Below are 20,911 nucleotides of genomic sequence, written 5' to 3'. Positions count from 1 at the left end.
CCGTCCACACATAAAGGCAGAAATGAAGGAAAACGCTGCTATGAACATGCCAAAGCAGCAGGTGGCGCTAGATTCCTAACCGTGCAGAAATGTTGGCCAATCAGAAGTCTAGAAGCCTCGGTGGGAAAAAGTAAACAAAGCTGGGGCATAGAAGCAGAACCGAGTCGTATGTGTGGAGGGACAGTAACTGTGTATATGTAAGCATTTCAACACTGCAGAGAGTAGAATTAACAGTAACAGTATTGTAGAAATTCATTTCACCGAAACAATAACGTGGCGCACAGTGTGTCGCATGCACCAGTTTATTGTATTTCCAGACTTGCTTTCGGCACAATTTACAGTGCACGCTACTCTGTTTTTGTCAGACTTGAAATAGCCGAAATACCTTCCCACTACGGAACTTCTATGGCTCTTCCGTTTGACAATCTCTCCGGCATTGGAACCATCATCTGTTTTCTCTTCGGTCACGCTTGGTTGATTTTTCTTGTCGGCACACTCATTTCCTCCATGCGCTGGCTCCATTACCCGCTGGCTGCTTCCCAAACAAACACACGTGTGGCTTGGCACTTGTGCTGTACATAACAAGTCACGCGACGTGACGCTGCGGCTGTGATTGGTTCGGCTCTGCGCTACTTAATTTGGATTGGCTGACCTTTTTTTTTTTTTTTTTTTTTTTTTTGAGGACAAGAGCGGCGAGGTCTATCGCGATAGCTTAATTTCTCTATCGAGTAAAAGTTATATCGCGATACATATCGTTATCGTTCTATCGCCCAGCTCTAATGGTTCCTCTTACTTTTTTCCTGAGCGGCGGTTATAGCTTTGAGTCCACACTCAGAGAACTTACTCCAAGAAGTCAAAAGTTATATAATACAGGAGGGGAAAGTGTTGCCTGACATAAGATTTGAGATTTGGTACTTGTCACGTCTTTCGCTTGTATCCTTCTTGACATAGCTCTCTTTTCATTTCCTCCCTCTTCTTCTTGTCCAACCTACTCTCTCTTTTTAAACTTGTCTTTTCATCCCCATCTTAGAAGCTTCCTCCACTTCCATCATCTCGCTCTTTTACGGTATCCTATCCCTGGCTTTGCCTTCTTTCGGATGTTTCTGATGTTTATTTTTCCTTCTCCTGAGCCTGCAGCCGATCTCTTTTTGTCATCCATTCATTCTTTTTATACATTCAAACACTAATACAGACCCAGTCAGGGCTTTAAGTCCACAGTTTAAATCAGAAGTGAAAGAAAAATCACAATTATTGCATAAATATCTTTTTGACTTTGCAGAACACTAACAGAAAACGTTTGTATTTCTTTCTAACTTAAAGTCTTAGAAGACAGGAGCAGCTGGATACCCTTACTGCTTCTTACTGCCTTACTAAGAGCATTGAATAGCAGCCATGTGCTGCTAATCAAACACTCTTGATTAACTGATGATCAGCAAGTGTGAGCACCTCTATGAAAGTAGAAGTTTTGGAAGTTTCTCACAATAATGTGAGAGACTCTGAAAGTTGTACAGAGAACAAGTTATTGCTGCTAAAAGTGTTTCTACAAGCTACTGAATCCTGGTGTGGACCTCAGAGTTCTGTGAAAACGTCCTTTTTCAGATGAGAGTTTCAGGTCTCAAGCTGACACCAGTATTAGTAGTATAGCAGTGTAGTGTTTTCAGTATTCGTCATGACAAAAAGGTTCACAAACAGTAAAGTAATATGCAGCAGATTTTCTCCATGTTTTTTTAATAATGTGTACTTAACAGGGTCAGTGTTATAGGACATGGTGTCAACAGGAGGCCGCAGAATTTCAGATTTCAGTTTAGAAAATGGCCAAACAGAGGCATGGCAGGTTTTCCTTTAAAGCTTTTCTCAAATAAAATTCAGGACACTGGCTGCTGTCGTGCTGCTGGGCTAGTCTGGGAACTGGGTTACATTCAATTTCCTGTATTTCTTCTTCTTTCTTCTTTTTTCTCGTTATCCTTTTTTAGACACTGCGTTCTTATCGAAGCTCCAAAACTGAGTGGAAAATAATGTTAAAGTCATGAACTTTCATAATTAACATGTTAAAACCATGGTTTAGTTCATGCCTTGATTTTTGGACCTGAGATTCACAAAGAAAAAATTCCCCATATTCCGATCTAATTTCCTGAAGGAGCTTTAAACATTACAGCTTTCGGCTCTACGTGAGATTGTTTAGTTTAACAAAATCAAAAGATCAAAGTGGATTTTTTTGTGAAACAACAGTATATAATGTAAATAAGGTATTCATTCGTTTGTCCCCAATTCTCTTTAGGTGAGCGTGGAGGTCTTGTTGGAATACCCCTTCTTCGTCTTTGGCCAAGGCTGGTCTTCATGCTGCCCGGACCGGACCACCCAGCTTCTGGAGCTGCCTTGTACCAAGCTTTCTGTAGGCGATGTTTGTATTTCACTCACGCTCAAGAACCTGAGGAATGGATCTCTGAAGAAGACTCAACCCCTGGAGCCGGCCGCCCACGCCTCTGTCCCCTCCAGCCACGGACACCTCAAACCCCCTAGAGCTGTGTCGGACGCTCCTCAGAGCTGCAGTGGAGGAGGTCCCAGGCACAGAGAGCGGGAGAATGGCATCAGCCAGCGAGGGAGTGGGGAGAGTGGAAATGGAGGTAGAGGGATCTCCGGTGTGGAAAACGGGGATCTCGTGTTTGGGGAAAGAGTTTCCAAAGGTCAGGTTGTCGGCAGTACAGAAGCTGGCTCTACTAAGCCATCGGGAAGCAGGAAGCGCAGATGGTCTGCGCCCGAGGGTCGAAAAGTAGAAAAATCAGAGGAGGAACCACCTTTGACCCTTCCCAAACCTTCCTTCATCCCTCATGAGGTGAAAATCAGCATTGAAGGAAGGTCAAATATTGGCAAGTGAAGGCTAGCAGGACTGTTAACAACCCATGAAATAAAAAATAAACACAGCTAAAAAGATTCTACAAAAACCCCATAAATGTCCACGGTGAAGGTTCATTCGTCGTGGTTTTGTTTTTTTGTTTCTTTTTAGTTCACATCCTGTACTGTAGCGGTAACCTTACCCTACACCTTACATTAAGTCCATGTAGTTTAACACCTTTATGTTTTTTTTTTAATAGATTGATTAATTATCACATGAGCAATCTGTGCAGTTTTGGTGATTTTCATGAGAAGATTTCTGGTGAGGGATTTCTGACCTGTGCGTTGAATGTTTATCGGTTGCTCTGTGGCACACGGGCGCGACATTCGATGGCTCTGCTTGGCCGGCGACACATTACGCTGAAATTTCCACCCTGATTGCCCATATGGAAAAGATATATATAAATCTTATAAAGTTTGTATCTGTCTTGTGTGAAACTTGTATGAAAAGCATATAAGAGTGAAAACGGATATAAGATCCCTTGAAAAATTATATAATGAAACTTGTATGTTTTGGATACTTACTAAAACAATGTATGAAAGTAATGAGAAAGTGGTCACTTTCATGAGTAATCACATATAAGTTTTTACTATTTCTTTTCCATATGGGTGGTTCACAGTCGCACTCTGTGACAGTGATGTTACCTGTGTACTCGGGCAGTAAGGCTGCCTGGATTCGCCTCTGGTAATAATGAAGGATTTGCGGGTAAATCATTAAAAATTTTCACTTGCTAAATCAGACCAGAAGTTAATATGATCTGATTGTCACTGTGTCATCCGGGCCTGTGGTTGACCGGAACCTGAGGTCATCGTGTCGATGCCCGTGTGCTGCACACAGTTGTGAGGGAACAACACTTACTCTGCTCAGTTTGTAGACAGTGGAGTCTTTGCTTTCATTTCATGTTAGTGTTTTTCATTTGACTTTTTTTCTTCTTTAACCCCTCATCTCCCATCTCACCACATAGGTTTTACATTTTTTTTCAAGATTTTTTTAAAACCTTAATCAGGGGTCCTTTTTAATAATCAATCGATCGCGCCTAGGTGGGTCAATGTTCATGTATCAATATGCAATGCCCTTAAGCAAATGCAAACACACTGGGTTGGTGAACCCAGCGTGTTTGCACTCGAACGGAGTCTTCGCATACGATCCTAGCGGTTTTGTTTGAGTTTTATTTAATGAATCACTTTAATTTTTCTTTACAAATCCTGAAAGGTCGCGTGAGGGGAAGCGAGAGAATCTCCACGTTAGCTCTGAGAGGGTCCGGATGTTTCAAAGCATTTAACACACCTGTCACTCTCATCATACAGCCAACAAAAAAAAACAACAAAAAAATGATGATGTTGTGTGTTTATTTACAAAGTACTGTATGCTCTTAGATTTTTTTCTTTCTTTTTTTAAAGACAAAGGCAGAAAGTAGCAGAAGCACTTTGTGAAAGGTAAAGAGGTTGTTAAGTAACGTGGGAGCAGATGTGCCATTAAATCACAGAGCAAGGGACAAATGTGAGAGCGAGAGGAGTTTCAGTTAGTAGGTTAGGGTAGAGGAAGTGAGATGAAGCGGGAGGTATCGCGGTTTTCGGCATGTGCGCGGCAGGAAAGTATCGGAACGTGTCTGGAAAGTTCGATTAAGACGGGAAAAAAGAAACAAGTCTTTGAAATATCCTGCTCAAGATTTGTTTTAGACTGAGAGCAACAATCAGAAGCTCACACCCACAGACTTGTGAAGGTCATCATATGTTTGTAATATGTGTGTGTATGATGCTGGTGTGTTTGCTCACACACACGCACGCGCTCACACAGACACAAAATAGTCTCTAAAACTCAATACGTACTGTACTTGGCAATCCATATTTAGACAGCTGCAGAGGCAAGCGTTTATTTTGGTGCATATTGTCCCTACTGCAAAGACACTAGTGGACTGACGTTGGATTAATGCACGCGGCACTGCTACAGTGCAGCCGTGCAGAAAAAAGTGCTCTGAGCTGTGTTTGTGTATGGGTGGGAGTTTGTATAAGAGTGTGTGTGCACTGTGTATAGGAAAATGATATAAAGACAACGCTAAATGTCCAGTGTTTCTACTTGGAGTCTTTAATTAAGAGAATCCTGCAATTTGCACATCAGGAGGAGGGAGTTCAGTCGAGACGCGATTTTTATTTTTTGTTTTATTTTATTTTATTTTATTTCATTTTTTTAAGGCCCTGTCCCAAAACTAGCCCTAGAGCCACATGACACACTGGAGGAGATCAGGGTTTTTGTTCCTAAACAGGCACTTGCCACACTGTAGAGGAAACGTTTCTGATCAACAGTTATGGCAAACATGTGCCTGCCTACTAAACTGAATTAAAAGCCGACCATTTCTCGGGTTGCTTAAGGAGAATATCTGCCCCTGCTGATTAAACCGGGGTGCCCAGAGTGTAAAGGGGGGCTAGGGTTCGCTTTTGAACACGGCCTGTGCTCAGCCAGCCAAAACTCATTTATCCCTTAGATAGCAGTTACCTCAACAGATGTGCTTGCGTGGTCAGTCGGTCGATCGTCCTCACGGAGTTTGGGGTTTTTCTCTAATATGAAAGCACGAGCCTTCGGTGTAATTGGCCATCCTTGATCATTTGGCTGATTCTTCTTCTTCTTAAAAAACCCCAAAACAAAACTAAAAATAAAAAAACAATTGGCCGGTTAGTTTTTTTTTTTTAAAAATCTATACCATGTAACATAGAGGTGCCATACAACATGTAAACATATCTCAGGTTTTGTGAGATTAGCTTTGACATGTTGCTGGCACAATGCTGTTGTTAGGGAGGCAGCGGCTTCCTGCAGGCATGTCTGTTGAGCATATCTGTTCCTGCTCAGCCTGTATTTATGTTTTATGGCTGTTGCTGCTTGCCTTTAGAAAAAGAAAAAATAGAGGCGACAATGTTTCAGGTGGTGGGAGTTTACCAGGGTGATGGCAGGATGGATGTGTATTCAGATGGATGAGGAATGGGTGGATTGGTGGTCGAATGAGCAGACAGACTGATAGTGAAGGCGAGCGAGTAAGAAGAGCCCCGAATGAGATTTGAAAATGCTTTATTTTTTATAATAGAACAGGGTTCTCAGATCGACACCCACACAGCAGCGCATTTTCATTTGGTCCTGTTCCTATTGAAACATCTGGTAGAAATAGCAGTAGTTATATGTGTGTGCGCATGGTTTGGAACCGCTGTGTGTGTGTGTGTGTGTGTGTGTGTGTGTGTGTGTGTGTGTGTGTGTGTGTGTGTGTGTGTGTGTGTGTGTGTGTGTGTGTGTGTGAGTGTGGCAGTGGTTTATAAATGTATGTCTTTTTTCTACATGTTTCTCCAACCCCCTTACCAACAAAAGGAAAAATAGACATCTGAACAAAACCGTCAGCCACTCAAACCATTCAGACTCTTACTGTTGATCAGGTAGATTATTATTAATAATAATAATAATAATAATCCAAAGCCAAGCGACGCTGTGGTTGCTTTGGTTACTTTAGAAAGCAATAGTTAAAAAGTATTCAGGCAGTCTCCTTGTATGCGAGTGGAGCGCGCGCTCGGCGAGTCATTCCACTCAAAATCTCTGCAATAAACATTTTAATAACAATCCTCCAGCACGACAACCAAAAACAGTTCTTTTTGCCCAGAGAAGAAGTACAATTTTCGTCTCATACTGCAAAAGGTTTGCAGACGTTAACACACCTGAACCCAGCTCACTCCAGGTACCGCAGTTCCCCTCCTCATGAAACTCATTTGAATCCTCAGAAATTGCAGTTGCAACACCAGTTGCTGATCTTTCAGGGAAGTTTCTCATATATGCAGTAACCCAACACAACCCCTGAAACCTCCTCTGTCCCTGCTGGTCAGTCACAAACACTGCTGTTACACTGTCAACGCTGAAGGCGAACCGACTCGGTGTGGCACGAAGCCAACCAGCAGACTTCTTTTTTTCCTCTTCGTTTTTTTGACTCCGCCAAGCTCTGCCTCTTTGCCACGACTCCCGTAGTGACCTCTTTAACTTTGTTTCAGGTACCCAATCATAGCCAGCCAGCCTCACGAGCACCTCCTTCTGAGGCAAAGCAATCTGTTTAACCCTTAACGACAACCGTTCGCTACCTTTCAGTGTGGCCTGATGCGGATATAGGAGGTCTGCCCTCCCAATTACATCATCTTTTCATATTCGGTCTCCTGTTCACAGTCAGCTTAAAAAGGCCACTGAGTTTATATTTTACTATAGATGATAACATAAATCAATCAGCAAGGTTTTTTGTTTTTTTTTCCCGAGGGTCTAGTGTAGTTATCATTTCCCAAGTCTTTCTTAAATCCCATTGAAATGTACCACAATGTGCAATACTTTGATTTTGTTTTCCCCCTCTTTACTGTGCCAAGTGTATGTAGCAAAAGTTCGACTCCAGTGTCTGATCCTCGTTAAAGGCTCGTGTATTTCTTTTAAATATCTGTTGACGTGTGTGTCACATCTGAGTCAGGATGTTTGTGAGGAGAAACAGCAAAGCGTTTTTCCTGTTTTTCCTCTCTTTCCTCTCCTTCCCTTTCGTCCTCGCGGCCTTCCTCAGTTGTGAGTCTGCACCGTGTGTCGTCGTGCGTGTAGGATGTATGCTTATGTACACCTGGTGTTCAAATGTGTGTGAGTGTTTGTGTGTGTGTGGGGGGGGGGGGGAGTGTTTTCTCCTCTAATAGTCTGTGAGATCATAAACCCTGACCCTCGACGGTTCACGGTGAGACCCACAGGAAAAAGAAACCTCATCGCTAGTGGGGACCACTTTTTTTTTTTGTAGAAAAAAAAGAGAAAAAAAAAGAAAAAGGAAAAAAAAAAGATTCTAAACCAACCGAAAGAGATGCACATGTATGTAGATGTAAAAAGACTTGATAATGTTTCAGCACTTTCTAATCCTGGGACGGGGCTCGGTCTAACCCCTCTCTTTCAGGCCGACGCCTGTCCCAGGGGTAACATTCATTCAAAACAGACAGAGAGAATGAGAAAACAAACAAACAAAAACTAAACGGGGTGACTATTGATGAATAAAAAGAGAGAGGGGGAGAGATGGCTCAAGTTTGCACATCACCTTGCCGTAACCTTGTGTTTTATCTGTCTGTGCTCCATCTCGCTTGGCGCCCGGCGCGTTCTTGGGTCCAACGGGCCGAGGTGTTAGGTGATTCCTTGGTTCTTTTCTACTAGGAAAACCCCTTTCTCATGGAAAGCGTCCCCTCTTTCGTTGCGTTCATCTTTTCGAGCGCACACCGCCAACCTGCCTGAACGGATAAATTCGGTTTCTTGATGTTCGCGGCTTGGTTCGGTTGTGCGGTGCGGAAAGAGCGCATGCAAACCTTTGCTTTGTTTGCATTATCTTTGGTGCAGGAGCTTTTTGTTGTTGTTGTTTTGTTTTTGGTCTCCTTGTAGCACTCAGTATAATGTCAGGGGACTTAAAACTATGTAGAGAATGTGTCATTGTTGAGTTTTTCAAGACAAGCGTCCTCACTGGAGGAACAGTGCTAATGTCATTTTTTTTTTTTTTTTTAAATTGGCTTCTTGCACAACTTGACAAATAAAATGAATGTTGGTGAGTGAGCTTTGACTTTTTTTGATCAGAAAAAAGGCATGTGTGCTCTTTGTTTCTTAATGTTTGTACTTTCATTTTGCGTAAACAAAAATGTGTTTTTTGGCACTTTTGTTGTGTTTTAAAAGTGAACAGAATTCGATCAGGATTCCACTTTTTTCATGAATTTATTTTTCTTTTCTTTTTTTTTGTATGATGTCTTGTCGATGTCCATAGCGCTGGATAACCAACTCAGGCAGAAAGAAGAAAAAAAAAAAGTGTAGAGGCCCACTTAACAGTTAGTTTCACACCAGTCAATTTGCATAGTGGGCTTTTTGATATGGGTTATAAGATATGTAAATTTATTACCTATAATTTGATATTTGAATTGATTTGATTAACAAATGTTCTTATTGGAAATTAACTATAAATTATTATGATATTATGTGTATTATGCTGGAGATGGCTTGGATTACTCTTTAGTGTACTGATCATCTCTGGGCGGCCTCTCTGTGGAAGGCGATAAAAACACTTCAGGACAGGCTGTGTGGTTCTTGACCTCTGACCCTGCCCACTGCCAGGGAGAGGGTGGAGTTGATCTGTCAGCTGTGTCCTTCCTGTGATCTGAACACTCAGCCCTGAGGCTAGCAACCTGTCTGTCAAGATGTTTCTCAGTTAACCTGCGTCACCACGTACTAAAGTGAGACTTACTGGCCTGTGAGATGGTGGCGGAGAACTGGACATCAGCGCAGACCTGCATGGACAGTCTGGCCTACAGGGGGGGCCACAGCAGTTCCCAGCCAACTTGTTTGTACTATATTGTACTCACCAAGTCCCTGTGTCTCACCACCCCATTTCCTCTATAGCAATGGAGAAACCCTGTTGGTGTATGTATTTGACATCTGTACAAACGCACCTCTTTGGAAAAACAAAATGAAACCTTGACATATCTGGAACAAATGGGCAATTTGTGTTTTTCTTTGAGTAGCAATGCATACGTGAACAAAAGATCTGGATATCTGTACAGAACGCAGCTACTGTGATTTCACCCAGTGCTGAAATTGGTACCTTTTATAATATCTCCCTCTAGTGTTTAGTGGGCTACATAACACCTGCCCTACAGTTTTGAGCCTTTCTGAAGCTTTGGAGTTATGGAAGTGCTTGCTCTGTCTAAAAGCCACACTGCAACCAAAAAGCTGGTATAGAAGAATACAAAATGAAACATGGTACTCAAACAGATTAATATTTGTAGCCCCTGAAGGTTATTGATTTTTGCCTCCTTGCACAGAGCTCACTGTGTGGGCTTAGCTAACTATTACAGTTTGGTCCTATTTGGACACTGACATTGTGTCTCTGTACAATCACAGTGGATTATAAATTGAATAAAAAAGATGTGATTTAATTGCAAACGTTCGGCTTTAACTCAAAGGGCTTCACAAAGGTTTTGCATTAACTGTTTAGGAATTACAGCCATATTTAAAACATAGTCAAATCATAGTCCCAAGGCTTGAACGTAATTGGACGACTGGCAGGGAAGCATTTTTTGAACCTGTTGAGGCCTGTTCCCCCATTATTTCATGACAAATTAAGCAGATAAAACTCTGGAGTTGATTCAATCTGCTGACCTTGTATTTGGTAGCTGTTCACTCTGAATAGGAAGTGCAAAGACATGTGAGGGAGTCTATCTGGGAAAAATAATAAATGAACCTGTCAGAGGCTTCTTGATTGATTTAAAATCCACTGTGGTGGTGTACACAAGCAAAATTATAAACACTTAAGGACCTAAATATACATTAGAAACAAGTTTTCAAGGACCCAACATGTGACCAGCAGCACAAAAGAAACGACTGTTTCATTCCACCTTCAGTTGTAGTACTCTCCTCCTGATCTTATAGCAGCTACTCCATGCAGCTTTGTTTTCACAGGAAGTGGCAACACCAGCAACAAAGAAATATTAGAAATATGTGAGCAGTAAGTGATGAAAGAAGTTTCGTTGTAATGCAACATGAATCTAAATGGTCTCAACTCCAAGCCAGACATCTTGGTAGTTGGTTTACCACTTCTTCTTTTTTTTTGTTGAAACTTTTAAATCAGAAAAAGAAACCGAAATCTCAAAAGCTTCTAGTTACAGTTTATTGTCCAGAAAGAGGAATTATGTTAATCATTCACTGATTAATGACTTCCATTTTCTGTCTTGACTGCAATAAACAATGTAATACTGTTAGTTATCACAGTATGCATTACATAGTGTAGGTTTTCATTTCCTGCGTTTAATGGCATCGTTACGTTACTTTACAATGCAGTAAAAGGCACAAATCTCTAGACTTGCATGATTTAAAATGAGGGACACATTTTTAAGTAAATATACCAAATACTTGAAATGCACAAACTGTGAAGACTTCATTCTCATTATGAAAGCGTCCCAACTCAGTTCAAACTGAAAGACCAACACCACTGAGGAAACCAGCACAAGGTTCTCCATGCAGTTTATTGCAACACAATTTCTGCCTTGACAATTAAAGGCCGGAGTCTCTTAATCTCGCATATCAACTTGCACATTCATTTTAGGATACACTTCAGCAAAATCATTGATCTTCCCACTAATACCAACACGTTCCTGCTGAGTGTGTTTTACAAATCTCATATTCTTGCTTGCTCTTGATATGTTGTTAATGTTGAAATATCCTCCAGTAACAACTTTATATACAAGTTTCTGAAAAATCTCTACTGTAGTAGTTTCACTGCCGTTTCCCAAAACTGAAAGGTAGCAGGTGAAGCGTATTTGCACATTCCCATTCAAAAACAATGTCTGCATAAATTACAACAGTACTTTATTGGTTTCTGCAAGCATAGAAACACACTCACTGTGAGATTAAAGAGAGTAGAGTGTTGTTATCCATCTGGGTAATTCAAGTCAAATTTTTGAGTTGGTTTAATTGCAGCCCGAAGGAGTTGAAAGCTTTCGGACAGCAGATATCCTGAGAGAAACAGGTGCGTGGTGAAGTGAGGTGTAGGTCTGTATGTGGTCCTGCTGCTACTGGGAGAAAGTAGTACCACCCCCTTAAGTGAACATATAGCTAGACTGCTGTGTGACACGGATAAAGGTGGTTCTGCGGCTCAGCTCTTTGAGTTTGGCGGCACCCACATAGGTGCAGGTGGAGCGCAGGCCCCCCAGCACATCCCGGATGGTATTTTCCACATCTCCTTTGTAGGGAACCTCGACCGTCCTCCCCTCTGATGCCCTGGGAGCCAAGGAAAGAGGTGAGAAGGTGGACTTTAGAAACCTTTCTTTGGTAAAATATCTTCTCATCTATTCTAGTACAAGACCAGAGCATGAAAGTTTAAAATGGGCTCATCTTTTTTTTATAAAGGCAACTTTTGGAGTTCTAGAATTCTTTTGTCTGTGTTATGAATCATCAAAGTATGAAATGGATTCAATAAGAAAAAAAATGTTGCAAACACCTGAGTGATTAAAGTGTGTCTATAATAATACACTGTTACTGTAAGCAATCAAAAAAAAAAGGAATTCCCATAGCAACACAGATGAAGCCAAAATGAATGACTCACAGGTGTTGCTGCGAGTCTCAGGGTATCACTATCTCACCTATACTCGGCAACTCCCCCAGTGTATTTCTTCATGGCTGTGTCGGAGCTCATGCCGTAAAATAGTTTGTACTTCTTGCCATTTTTCTCAATGACCTCCCCGGAGCACTGGTCGTGGCCTGCGAGCATTCCTCCCATCATTACAAAGTCAGCACCGGCACCTGAGGAGCAGAGGCACAGCCAGAGTAGGCACAGAGGTAAGATGTATAGAACAACACAGCAAGTTTGAAGAGACAAACACAGCGCACTGTTGACCACAGCATTCCCGTAGCCATGCAGTGTGAAGAATGGGGAAGCACACGAAGCTGAAGTCAGGGAATTTGGACAAGGGCATGAAGTCATGGAGATTATATCGTAAAAGACTAAAAAAAACAGTATAATCACAATTGTATGTGACACCATTATGTAAATGTTTTTACCTCAAGATATGTTTTTTGTAGATTACAGCAGGTAAGCTGTATATACATACAAAAGTAATCTGGGAAATAGATTTGCCACTACTTCACTGTAATTTAACTGGGGCATTTCTTACAGCGTGGGGTTGGTTACTCACCAAAGGCCTTAGCTACATCTCCAGGGCAACTGCAGCCACCATCCTTAACAGAAGTTAAACACATGTCAGTTTACTGGTTCACATTAGGTCAGAGAAGCAGGTTTAATGTTTAATTTTAGGACTAAACTGCTCCCCCTATTGGCTGGAAACCTTCAGTAACATGCATGAACAAATCTAGTGATGCATAATCGCACATGTTTTTTGGTTTTTGCACATGTTTACAGTGTGTTACACCTGCTGAACTGACGAGAAAAAACCTGGTCTTTCAAGCAATAAATGCTCTTCTGTTGCTCACTGTTTGCCACCCTGTCCTCCAAGTACAACACAATTTAAAATGGAAATCTCTTTGATGCATTTTCAGTATCTACATGAAAACCACATCATTGCACTCTGCTTTGTATCATTTTCATTTCAGCCTCTTGCATATTTTCAGCATATTCTGCAGACAGCTTTCCTACTGTTGCAGAAATTGCCAATATTTACTTTAATTACTGTTTGACTTCATTATTTTTATTTAAAAAAAATTATATTGTGGACTTACAGAGATAATGTGACCTTTGAGTCCATGAGCGGAGTCTGCACACTCTATAACAGCACTGAGCTGTGGGTAACCCACTCCTGTCTTGATCCTTGTTGTGCACACAGAACCTGCAACAGTCAGAGCACACATTAGAGAACCACATCTTTATCTCTCTCTCTGTCTGTGCTGATTGCTGCTGTTGTAACTACAGGAACCTGCCGTCTTTTTTAATCTGTTCAAGTCAGGTGACTACTCAGGTGCATGATTGGCTTTTAGTCCAATCATGCACTTTTTAAGGAGTGTTTTTGTTTGTTACATCATGTGACACTGACCTGTGAACCATAAAAGCACAATAAAGGCACCCATGTCAAGTGTTGTGTCTGCACATAAAATTGTATCTTAAGGCACATTTTTACTAGCAGGCTGTCACAAAAAACGCACCATTTTTGGTAACAACACATTTTGACAAGCATAAAATAGGAGTTTTGCACCATCAAGGTGATTCGCAAGGAGTTAATAGCTAAAAATTTGCCAAATGTTGGCATGGTGTGCAGTGCAAAAAACAAACAAACACAACAGTAGTGCCATTTTTACACACAGCGTCTTGGTTTGGGGCTGTGTTTCAGCCACTGCCGTTGGGAATCTCCAAAATTGATGGAATTTTCTTTAGTATTCAGCTGCTTAGTAATGATTGTGATTCATAGGCGCACCCGTTAGAAAACAAGCAGCTTCATCTTATTATTTTTGCCATTTTTATATTCGCTCTATGAAACTCAGTGCTATCTGTGTTAGGAAAAAAAAAACAGCTTCTTTCATTTTTATGTCGTGTTGTTGTTTGCAAGTAAACCCAGGAAGGACAGATAAGTCTGAGGCTGGGAATGGGAATCCTGATTAAACAAACAAACCATGCAATACCATCTGGAAAGTGTCCGATTGGCGACGGCTTAATTTGTCAGCATGACAATGATCCCAAACATTAGTCTGCTGTAATCGTACCAGTAAAACCACATTTTTCATGTCTCCACAGCAACGTTAGAGTGGCTACATTAGTCATGCAATGAGTCAGTAACTTAATGGCGTGTAACATGACCGCTATACTTGGTTTAAAATGCTGTACGTCTCTGTCTTATGTCTCATCTGTGTTTGCATGCCTCACTGCTGGTCTCTGTGTTTGAGGACCGTGCAGCTTTGTGTTAAGAGACCTTTGTACCCACTCACCTGGCCCGATGCCCACTTTGATGATGTCAGCCCCAGACAGGATGAGTTCCTCCACCATCTCTCCTGTTACCACGTTGCCAGCCTGCAAAACCAGCACACAGTCTTAAATATCCCATAATCCACCAGGAGACAAACTGCCAGCCAACGTGAGGCACTGTCTTTCCTACCATGATGGTGTGTTTGGGGAACTTTTCTCTGACTTTCTTGACAAACTCCACAAAGTACTCAGAGTAGCCATTGGCCACGTCCAGGCAAATGTACTTGAGGGCAGGGACGGCTTCCAGGATGGCACACAGCTTCTCCAGATCTGCACTGCCGCTCCCTGAGCTAGCAGCTACGTGCTATGGGAATGAAAATGTGTTTTATTTAGATTTTCTAGTTTCTTATGAGAGACAACATACATGTAAAAAGTCTTAAGAGCTTAAAAGAAGGCAACTGGACTTCTCTAAGTTCCAGTTCCTTCTTTTCCAGCTCTTAAGGCGATGACCTGGATGACTGAGAATCCACACACACAGACTACGTTAAAGCAAAGACTGGAAGTCTTACCTCTAAGCACTCTGGGTGACTAGCAGCAAAGTTTTTCCAGTCTTCTACAGAGTAGTGTTTATGAATGGCTGTGAAGAGGGTGTGCTAAAGAAAGAAGCAGTCAGACAGAAAGGAAGACAGGAAGAAAATGAGAGATTCAGAAATACCTTAGATACTCTGGGCCACTGACATTCTCTCTATCATCCATCATTGTCCTTCAACTTGAACAGAAGTAACCTGCTGATGAATCCACAACCATACAAAATAAAACAAATGTATTTTTAATTTATTTATTTTTTTATAACTATTGTCCTCACTCACTTTACTGAGAACTTGTGCCATCTCAAATGTTCCTGTGGTGTCCATGTTGGCTGCAATGATGGGGATACCTGTGTAGGTCTGCTTAGAGTTGCGGAATGTAAAGGTCCTCTGAAGATCCACCTGAGGACGGAAGGAATTTTTTAAAATTTATTAGTATTTTTTTATCCTTGTCATTTTTCTTGGAAATATGAGAAGGCTAATACTCGTCTCCTGAGTGTGCATGGGTGCACTGAATCATTTAGATCAGTGGTCCCCAACCCCCGGGCCTCGGACCGGTCCGTGAGTCGTTTGGTACCGGGCCGCGAGAGTTGAGGCTCAGGTGTGAAATGTACGGTTTTCAGGGTTTTTATCAGTTTTCAGCGTTATTTTGTTATCGTTTTTATCGTTAACTCGCTTTTCCTGGGTCTTTTCACGTGTGTTATGAATAAAAAATTTTTTTTCGGTACTGGTACTAGTTTTATTTTGTTGTATTTATCCGCGACACCTTAAAGGCCGGTCCGTGAAAATATTGTCGGGCATAAACCGGTCCGTGGCGCAAAAAAGGTTGGGGACCGCTGTTTTAGATCTAATGGACAGCTTCTAATGGATATGCCTGTGCTGAGCTGAGCTCAATGTGACACACAAGCTGCACCATTTTCAGGAAAGTGTTTGAGTCACTTGCGGAAATTATTTCTTTCAAATTAAATCATTAAAATAAACCTTTTTTCCAGTTAACGATCTAAACGCTGAACTTTGTTACTACTCAAGAATCTTCTCCCAGAACCATCGTTCAACAGTCTTGGTGGCTTTACTACTGTAGCATTACTTGGTCTGGTATAGCTTACTAATGTTAGCTAATGTAAGCAATCTAAATGTGTTTACTGAGGCTAATATTATTGGCTGATAATAGTTATTTGCCAATCTTTCAGTATCTGCATTTAACGGCCAATAATAAAAATTTTAAAAACTAAAGAAGAGACAGCAGAAACACCCTTCACCATGGTGTGAGTGATATTGCATAGTTTGTCCACCAGAGGGCACTCTGAAACTTCTCACTTGTAAATAACTGTGATAGCCTTTTTCTACTAGTACTTACACGACTCATCTCGGTTTTGGATGTTTTTCCATTACAATCGAGTTCCATGTGTGTGGGGTTGTTACACAGTCCTGTGACATAATTTGAACACAACACAACAGTGGAGGACGTTAAGGCGATGGTATACCTGCTGTTCCGTGCATGGCTTCTAGTCAGACTCAGCGACCACATTGTTGTTTTTTGTGTAGCCATTTCTCCTCCTTGGCACAGATTCTACCACCTAATGGAAAACCCTAAAAACCGAGTCTAGTTGAACCATGCCGAGTAGCTGCCAGTGGAAAAGGGCTATAAATGCCAACAAAAAAAAAAAAAATTAGGCTCAACAAATGCCAAAATATCAGAATATTGGGGGTTTTAATCACCAACTATCAGTATTAATATGTAGAAAATGTAGAAATGTGTCTAACTGGTAAATTTTCAACCTAGAAAAAAAGAAGGTAAAGATGGTCGGCATAGTTGTCAAAAAGTGGGACATAACGGTGAGTTGCCTTGCCAACAGTTAAAAACAAGTTTTCTAAATGGCTCCCTCTTAGTGCTGAATGCTTTTGTTGACTAGAACCAAGACATTTATTATGCAAAGCTACTTAAGCTACAGACTTACCGTACGCAATGCACCATAACTTTTAATGTGGGCATATAATGAGGTCATGCCTCATAATAGTGAGAGGAAGGAAAGAGGTGGAAGACATGGACGAGGGAGATATTCTATAGTCTATATTGATTCGCTCCAGCACATCAGCAGATGCTGCACACTGACTCAGGACTTTCAGTTTACTTCCTTTCTATTCACCATTAATAATGAGAAAGTAATGATGCTGGTGTAGCTCACCAGGTTGAGCAGAAGACCCATGTGCAGCAAGGCTATTGCAGGGCCATTCGCTGTGTGTCTTCCCCCTGCTGTCTTTCTCTTCCTGTCTACTCTCAGTCTGTCCTGTCATAATAAAGACTAACCCCCGCCACCAACACCATCAAGCTGAAAATAAACCACATCACTGCAAAATATGTACTTAAAATAAATCATCCAGTGGTCTCAGTCGCGGCCCGCTGCCCACATTACGATCTGAAATATCAAAATAACCAAACCGCATTCATCAGGTGCCACACATGTGTCTGAGACCTGAATCGATGTGATTAAAGCTGCTGTTATACTGATATCTCTGTGGCATGTGGAATGTGCTCTGGTTGGCTGCAACACGCTCCGTCCTATTTTTAAACAACTTTTCTGAGAAGTCTCCTGTGTCTCATGTTGCTTGCTCCCTCAGAGGGCTCAAACTCTTTGCTTTAGATCTAGTGCCACCACAAGTATGGTGATGTTGGACACAATGTGGCCTGCTTAGTCTGCTTTAGATAATAATGACAGGTAACTAGATCAAGGCCAAACTGATCAAAATGTTCTTTTATGCCTGTGTCCAGCCTGTTTCCTGTCACCTTTAAGAAGGTCACTCCGCTGTTACACTATTTCAGCCCAGCACAGAGGCAGTGTACACCTGATAGCTCAACATTAAACAAGACAAGGACGCATTTTACTCCTTCAACGAGGTATCTTTGTTGATTTAGGAGTAAATGTAAAGTATTTTTCGCATTTGATCAGAACTAGACAGCTCCAGGACGCCACCCTCATCAATCTGCCCTCATGTACAAACAGTTAACACGATATTGCGGCACAATGCGCAGGAGAATACACCTGTCTAACCCAAAGAGCTGTTCTGATGGTTGATTACACTATACATGTAATGCGTGAGTTATGCGTAATGAGCAGACGTAATTAACAGGACCGACCTCTGAGCGGCTCTTCAGGCTGCTCCTCTTGGGTCTGAAAAGGACATCTTTAAAGTCCAGCTTGAGGTCTGCGTCCACTCGAGGCATCTTGAATGCCCCCAGAAATGATGACCAGGACGATGATGGTGAGTATGCAGACGTAGCTCCCCCGAGGAAGACTGCAGCAGCTGTGGTGGTCGCTGGTCCCAAGCCCCAACCACCAAACCCGAGTCTCAAGGAGGCCAGCGTTTTTATAGCAAAGCGGGACCAAGCCCAGTCCTGGCCCCCATGTCTTTATTTGGGCCTGGACTCTCTCTCCCCCCTCTTTCTGTCTTTTTTCTCGCTCCAGCCTCGCGTGCCTCCCCCCTTCGCCGCTCTTCAGCTGAATGGCAGGAGCAGCAGTGGCTGAGCTGGCAAGCAGGTCCGGGCTGTCCCATCTGCACACACACACACACACACACACACACACACACACACACACACACACACACACACACACACACGGCAGCACTGCAGTGGCTCGCGTGCTGCAGTGCTAAAGAGCACACCTGGTGTCCAGCTGGGGCATTGCTCCCTTTGCTGTCGATGGGCAAGACAGTGTGAGGACAAGCTAACAAACAAAAGCTAAAACTAAAAACTAAATCAGTCACGTAGATTCATATGCACACATGTGCGGTAGTGTGCAAAAGTCTTGAGCCACCTCTTATTTCTTTATATTTTGCTTTCAAGGAGCCAGACTTTCTTGTTGTCAAGTTGTCTTCAGCAATAGCTACCAAGGCCTTTCTGAAGGTGTTTCAAGTGTTTCTGTCAACATTTGGCCAGTGCTTGTACGTGAACATTTTCAGAGGAATATCTTTTTTTTGTTAACCCTATATGAATTATTTAAGCCTGTGTTGTGACTAGCCAACAACAAGAACAACAACAACTCGACAGGTTAGCAAAGAACCAGTTTTAAATCTTTCTATCTTTAGACACTTTGGTACTTGCAGCCTGTCACAAAACACATCGTTTATTCTTTAATTGAATCTAGAAAAGATGCTAAAGCTAACACAATCAGACAGGCATTACATGGAGTTGTAGCAACAACAAGGGGATTCTTAGAGAGCTATTAGCTGAAAACTCAGCATGGTTTGAATTGTGTCCTTACAAATTTGAGCAAACTGGATAAGAAAATAAGGGAATAAGTGGACCCACCCCCCCTCAAAAAAAAAAGAAAGAAAAAAAAGAAAAAGGAAGGCAATTAGAGTACATGAGGAGACTAGGAAAATGTTACAAAGATCTTACAACCAAGAGAGAGGGGCAAGAGACACAAAACATCAAGGAGCTGACTCAGGGGAAGAAGCGCTGACAGACTAGCAACAAACAAAGGAATACACGGTGCTTAAATACAGAGGCAGTAATGAGGGAGTGAGAAACAAGAGGGAACTAATTAGACATAAAGAGACAAAGGAAGCAAAGCAGAATGCACCGCACACAGGACAGGGACTATCAAAATAAAACAGGAGACAAGAGACATTAACAAACACGTGGACTTGACACTGAGACATAGAGACATAACTGACTGGGGAGACAGAGGGAACATGAAGACGAGTGATTAGACGAGGAACACGGGGAAGGCAAAGTAACAGAAAATTAAATCCTGGGAACTAAGAATAAACACAAGCAGAAAACCAAGAATGACAATAATCCAAGAATATAAATTAACCAATAAACACAAAACCCTGAGTCACAGACCCAGTACCAACGTTTCTGTGTTTGACTAGAAATTTCTAATTACACCTAAACCATTTTGTCTCATAAAAAGAAATCATCTTTCATAAGCAACACGCTAAAAATGTATTATAATGATTTCTTACCCTGCAACCTTACGCTCTGAATCAATTACATTTATTATATTTATGTTATTAATGATATTTATTATTATTAGTCAGTGTATTCATACTAAACCCAGTAGCATCTTTTAAATAGCAGCTGAGGAAATAAAGAGCCCCGTTACAGTTTCCGGTCAAACCAGCAGATGTCAGCAGAGTTTCAGAAAACAGATACTATATGAACGTCAGAAGAGGAGCGTCAACACAACACTTGTTTAAGTTTTTCCTGGGAACAGGATGTCCCTTCCTGATGTTCACATGCAGAGGCATTCTTCTATCATCTCTCAGCTTTTATTTATTTTGTGATAATACCAGTGCAAAATATATAATTGAATTGTAATTGTTTTTAGTGATGCATTAGTAAAAATATCTCTTCACATCGCAGCTGATAAAGGTGAGGTTAATTTTAACTACGGTATAACTCTATTAAAAAAAAAAAAAGATTAGGTACACCCGATCAACTGAGTGTTAATGCAAATTTCTAATCAGCCAATCACATGGCAGCAACTCAGTGCATTTAGGTCAAATTGAGCATTGAAATGGGTGAGAAAGTGACTTTGAATGTGACGCGGTTGGTGGTGCCAGATAGGCTGGTCTGAGTATTTTACAGAGTGGTCTGAAAAAGAGAAAATATCCATTGAGTGATTTAAATGCCTTGTTGACCTCAGAGGTCAGAGCAGAATTCAGACTGCTTCTAACTGAGAGGAACAACTGCAGAAGAGCATCTTTGAATGCAGAGCAGATGGGCATCCGCAGCACAAGACCACATCGGGGGTCACTCGTGTCAGCTAAGAGCAGAAATGTGAGCCAGCAGTTTGTACATGCTCACCAAAATTGGAGAAATGTTGCTTGCTTTGATGAGCCTCGATTTCAGTTCATGTAGAGGGTAGGGTCAGAATTTGATGTAAACAACATGAAAGCACGGATTCATCCTTCCTTGTGTCAGGTTGCTGGTGATGCAGAGGTGTGGGGAATATTTTCTTTGGGCCCCTTAGTACCAACTGAGCATTGTTTAAACAAAGTCTACCG

At 41.7% G+C, this 20,911-nt stretch overlaps 2 protein-coding genes across 6 annotated transcripts in view; one reads left to right on the top strand and one right to left on the bottom strand.

The window, feature by feature from the left end:
- atxn1a (ataxin 1a) overlaps positions 1-9,398 on the top strand; it is a 118,392-nt gene extending 108,994 nt beyond the window's left edge. For all 4 annotated transcript variants that reach the window (XM_085261301.1, XM_085261303.1, XM_085261302.1 and 1 more), the window contains one exon: positions 2,279-9,398. In XM_085261301.1, the coding sequence (XP_085117427.1) occupies positions 2,279-2,875 (597 nt within the window). In that variant the 3' untranslated portion in view covers positions 2,876-9,398. The remainder of the gene's footprint in view (positions 1-2,278) is intronic.
- A 1,509-nt stretch (positions 9,399-10,907) lies between these two features.
- Positions 10,908-18,358, bottom strand: gmpr (guanosine monophosphate reductase). 2 transcript variants are annotated; one of them, XM_085261306.1, is made up of 9 exons: positions 18,033-18,358; positions 15,179-15,298; positions 14,879-14,962; positions 14,500-14,673; positions 14,333-14,414; positions 13,136-13,242; positions 12,595-12,637; positions 12,043-12,202; positions 10,908-11,680 (listed from the first exon to the last, which is right to left on the bottom strand). In XM_085261306.1, the coding sequence occupies exons 1-9, from the start codon at positions 18,117-18,119 to the stop codon at positions 11,500-11,502; spliced, it is 1,038 nt and encodes a 345-aa protein (XP_085117432.1). In that variant the 5' UTR covers positions 18,120-18,358; the 3' UTR covers positions 10,908-11,499. The 2 variants fall into 2 exon arrangements, with proteins under 2 accessions (XP_085117432.1, XP_085117433.1); XM_085261307.1 differs by lacking the exon at positions 18,033-18,358 and adding an exon at positions 16,381-17,928.
- Positions 18,359-20,911: the final 2,553 nt, after the last annotated feature.

The sequence above is a fragment of the Mchenga conophoros genome, linkage group LG22, assembly GCF_057382185.1.
Source record: "Mchenga conophoros isolate Kocher_MC1m ecotype Shallow Benthic linkage group LG22, M_conophoros_male_GT1.1, whole genome shotgun sequence".
Taxonomy (NCBI): domain Eukaryota; kingdom Metazoa; phylum Chordata; class Actinopteri; order Cichliformes; family Cichlidae; genus Mchenga; species Mchenga conophoros.
The sequence above is the reverse complement of the archived record's forward strand: the minus strand, read 5'-3'. Positions and strand labels throughout refer to the sequence as shown.

What these genes read in the sequence shown, in the direction of transcription:
- gmpr (XM_085261306.1), bottom strand. Translation starts at nt 18,119, where the DNA reads ATGCCTCGAGTGGACGCAGACCTCAAGCTGGACTTTAAAGATGTCCTT. An exon ending in GTCACCCAGAGTGCTTAGAG is followed by an intron (nt 14,674 to 14,878) that starts GTAAGACTTCCA and finishes TCATTCCCATAG; the next exon opens with CACGTAGCTGCTAGCTCAGG. An exon ending in AGATGTAGCTAAGGCCTTTG is followed by an intron (nt 12,203 to 12,594) that starts GTGAGTAACCAA and finishes TCTGCTCCTCAG; the next exon opens with GTGCCGGTGCTGACTTTGTA.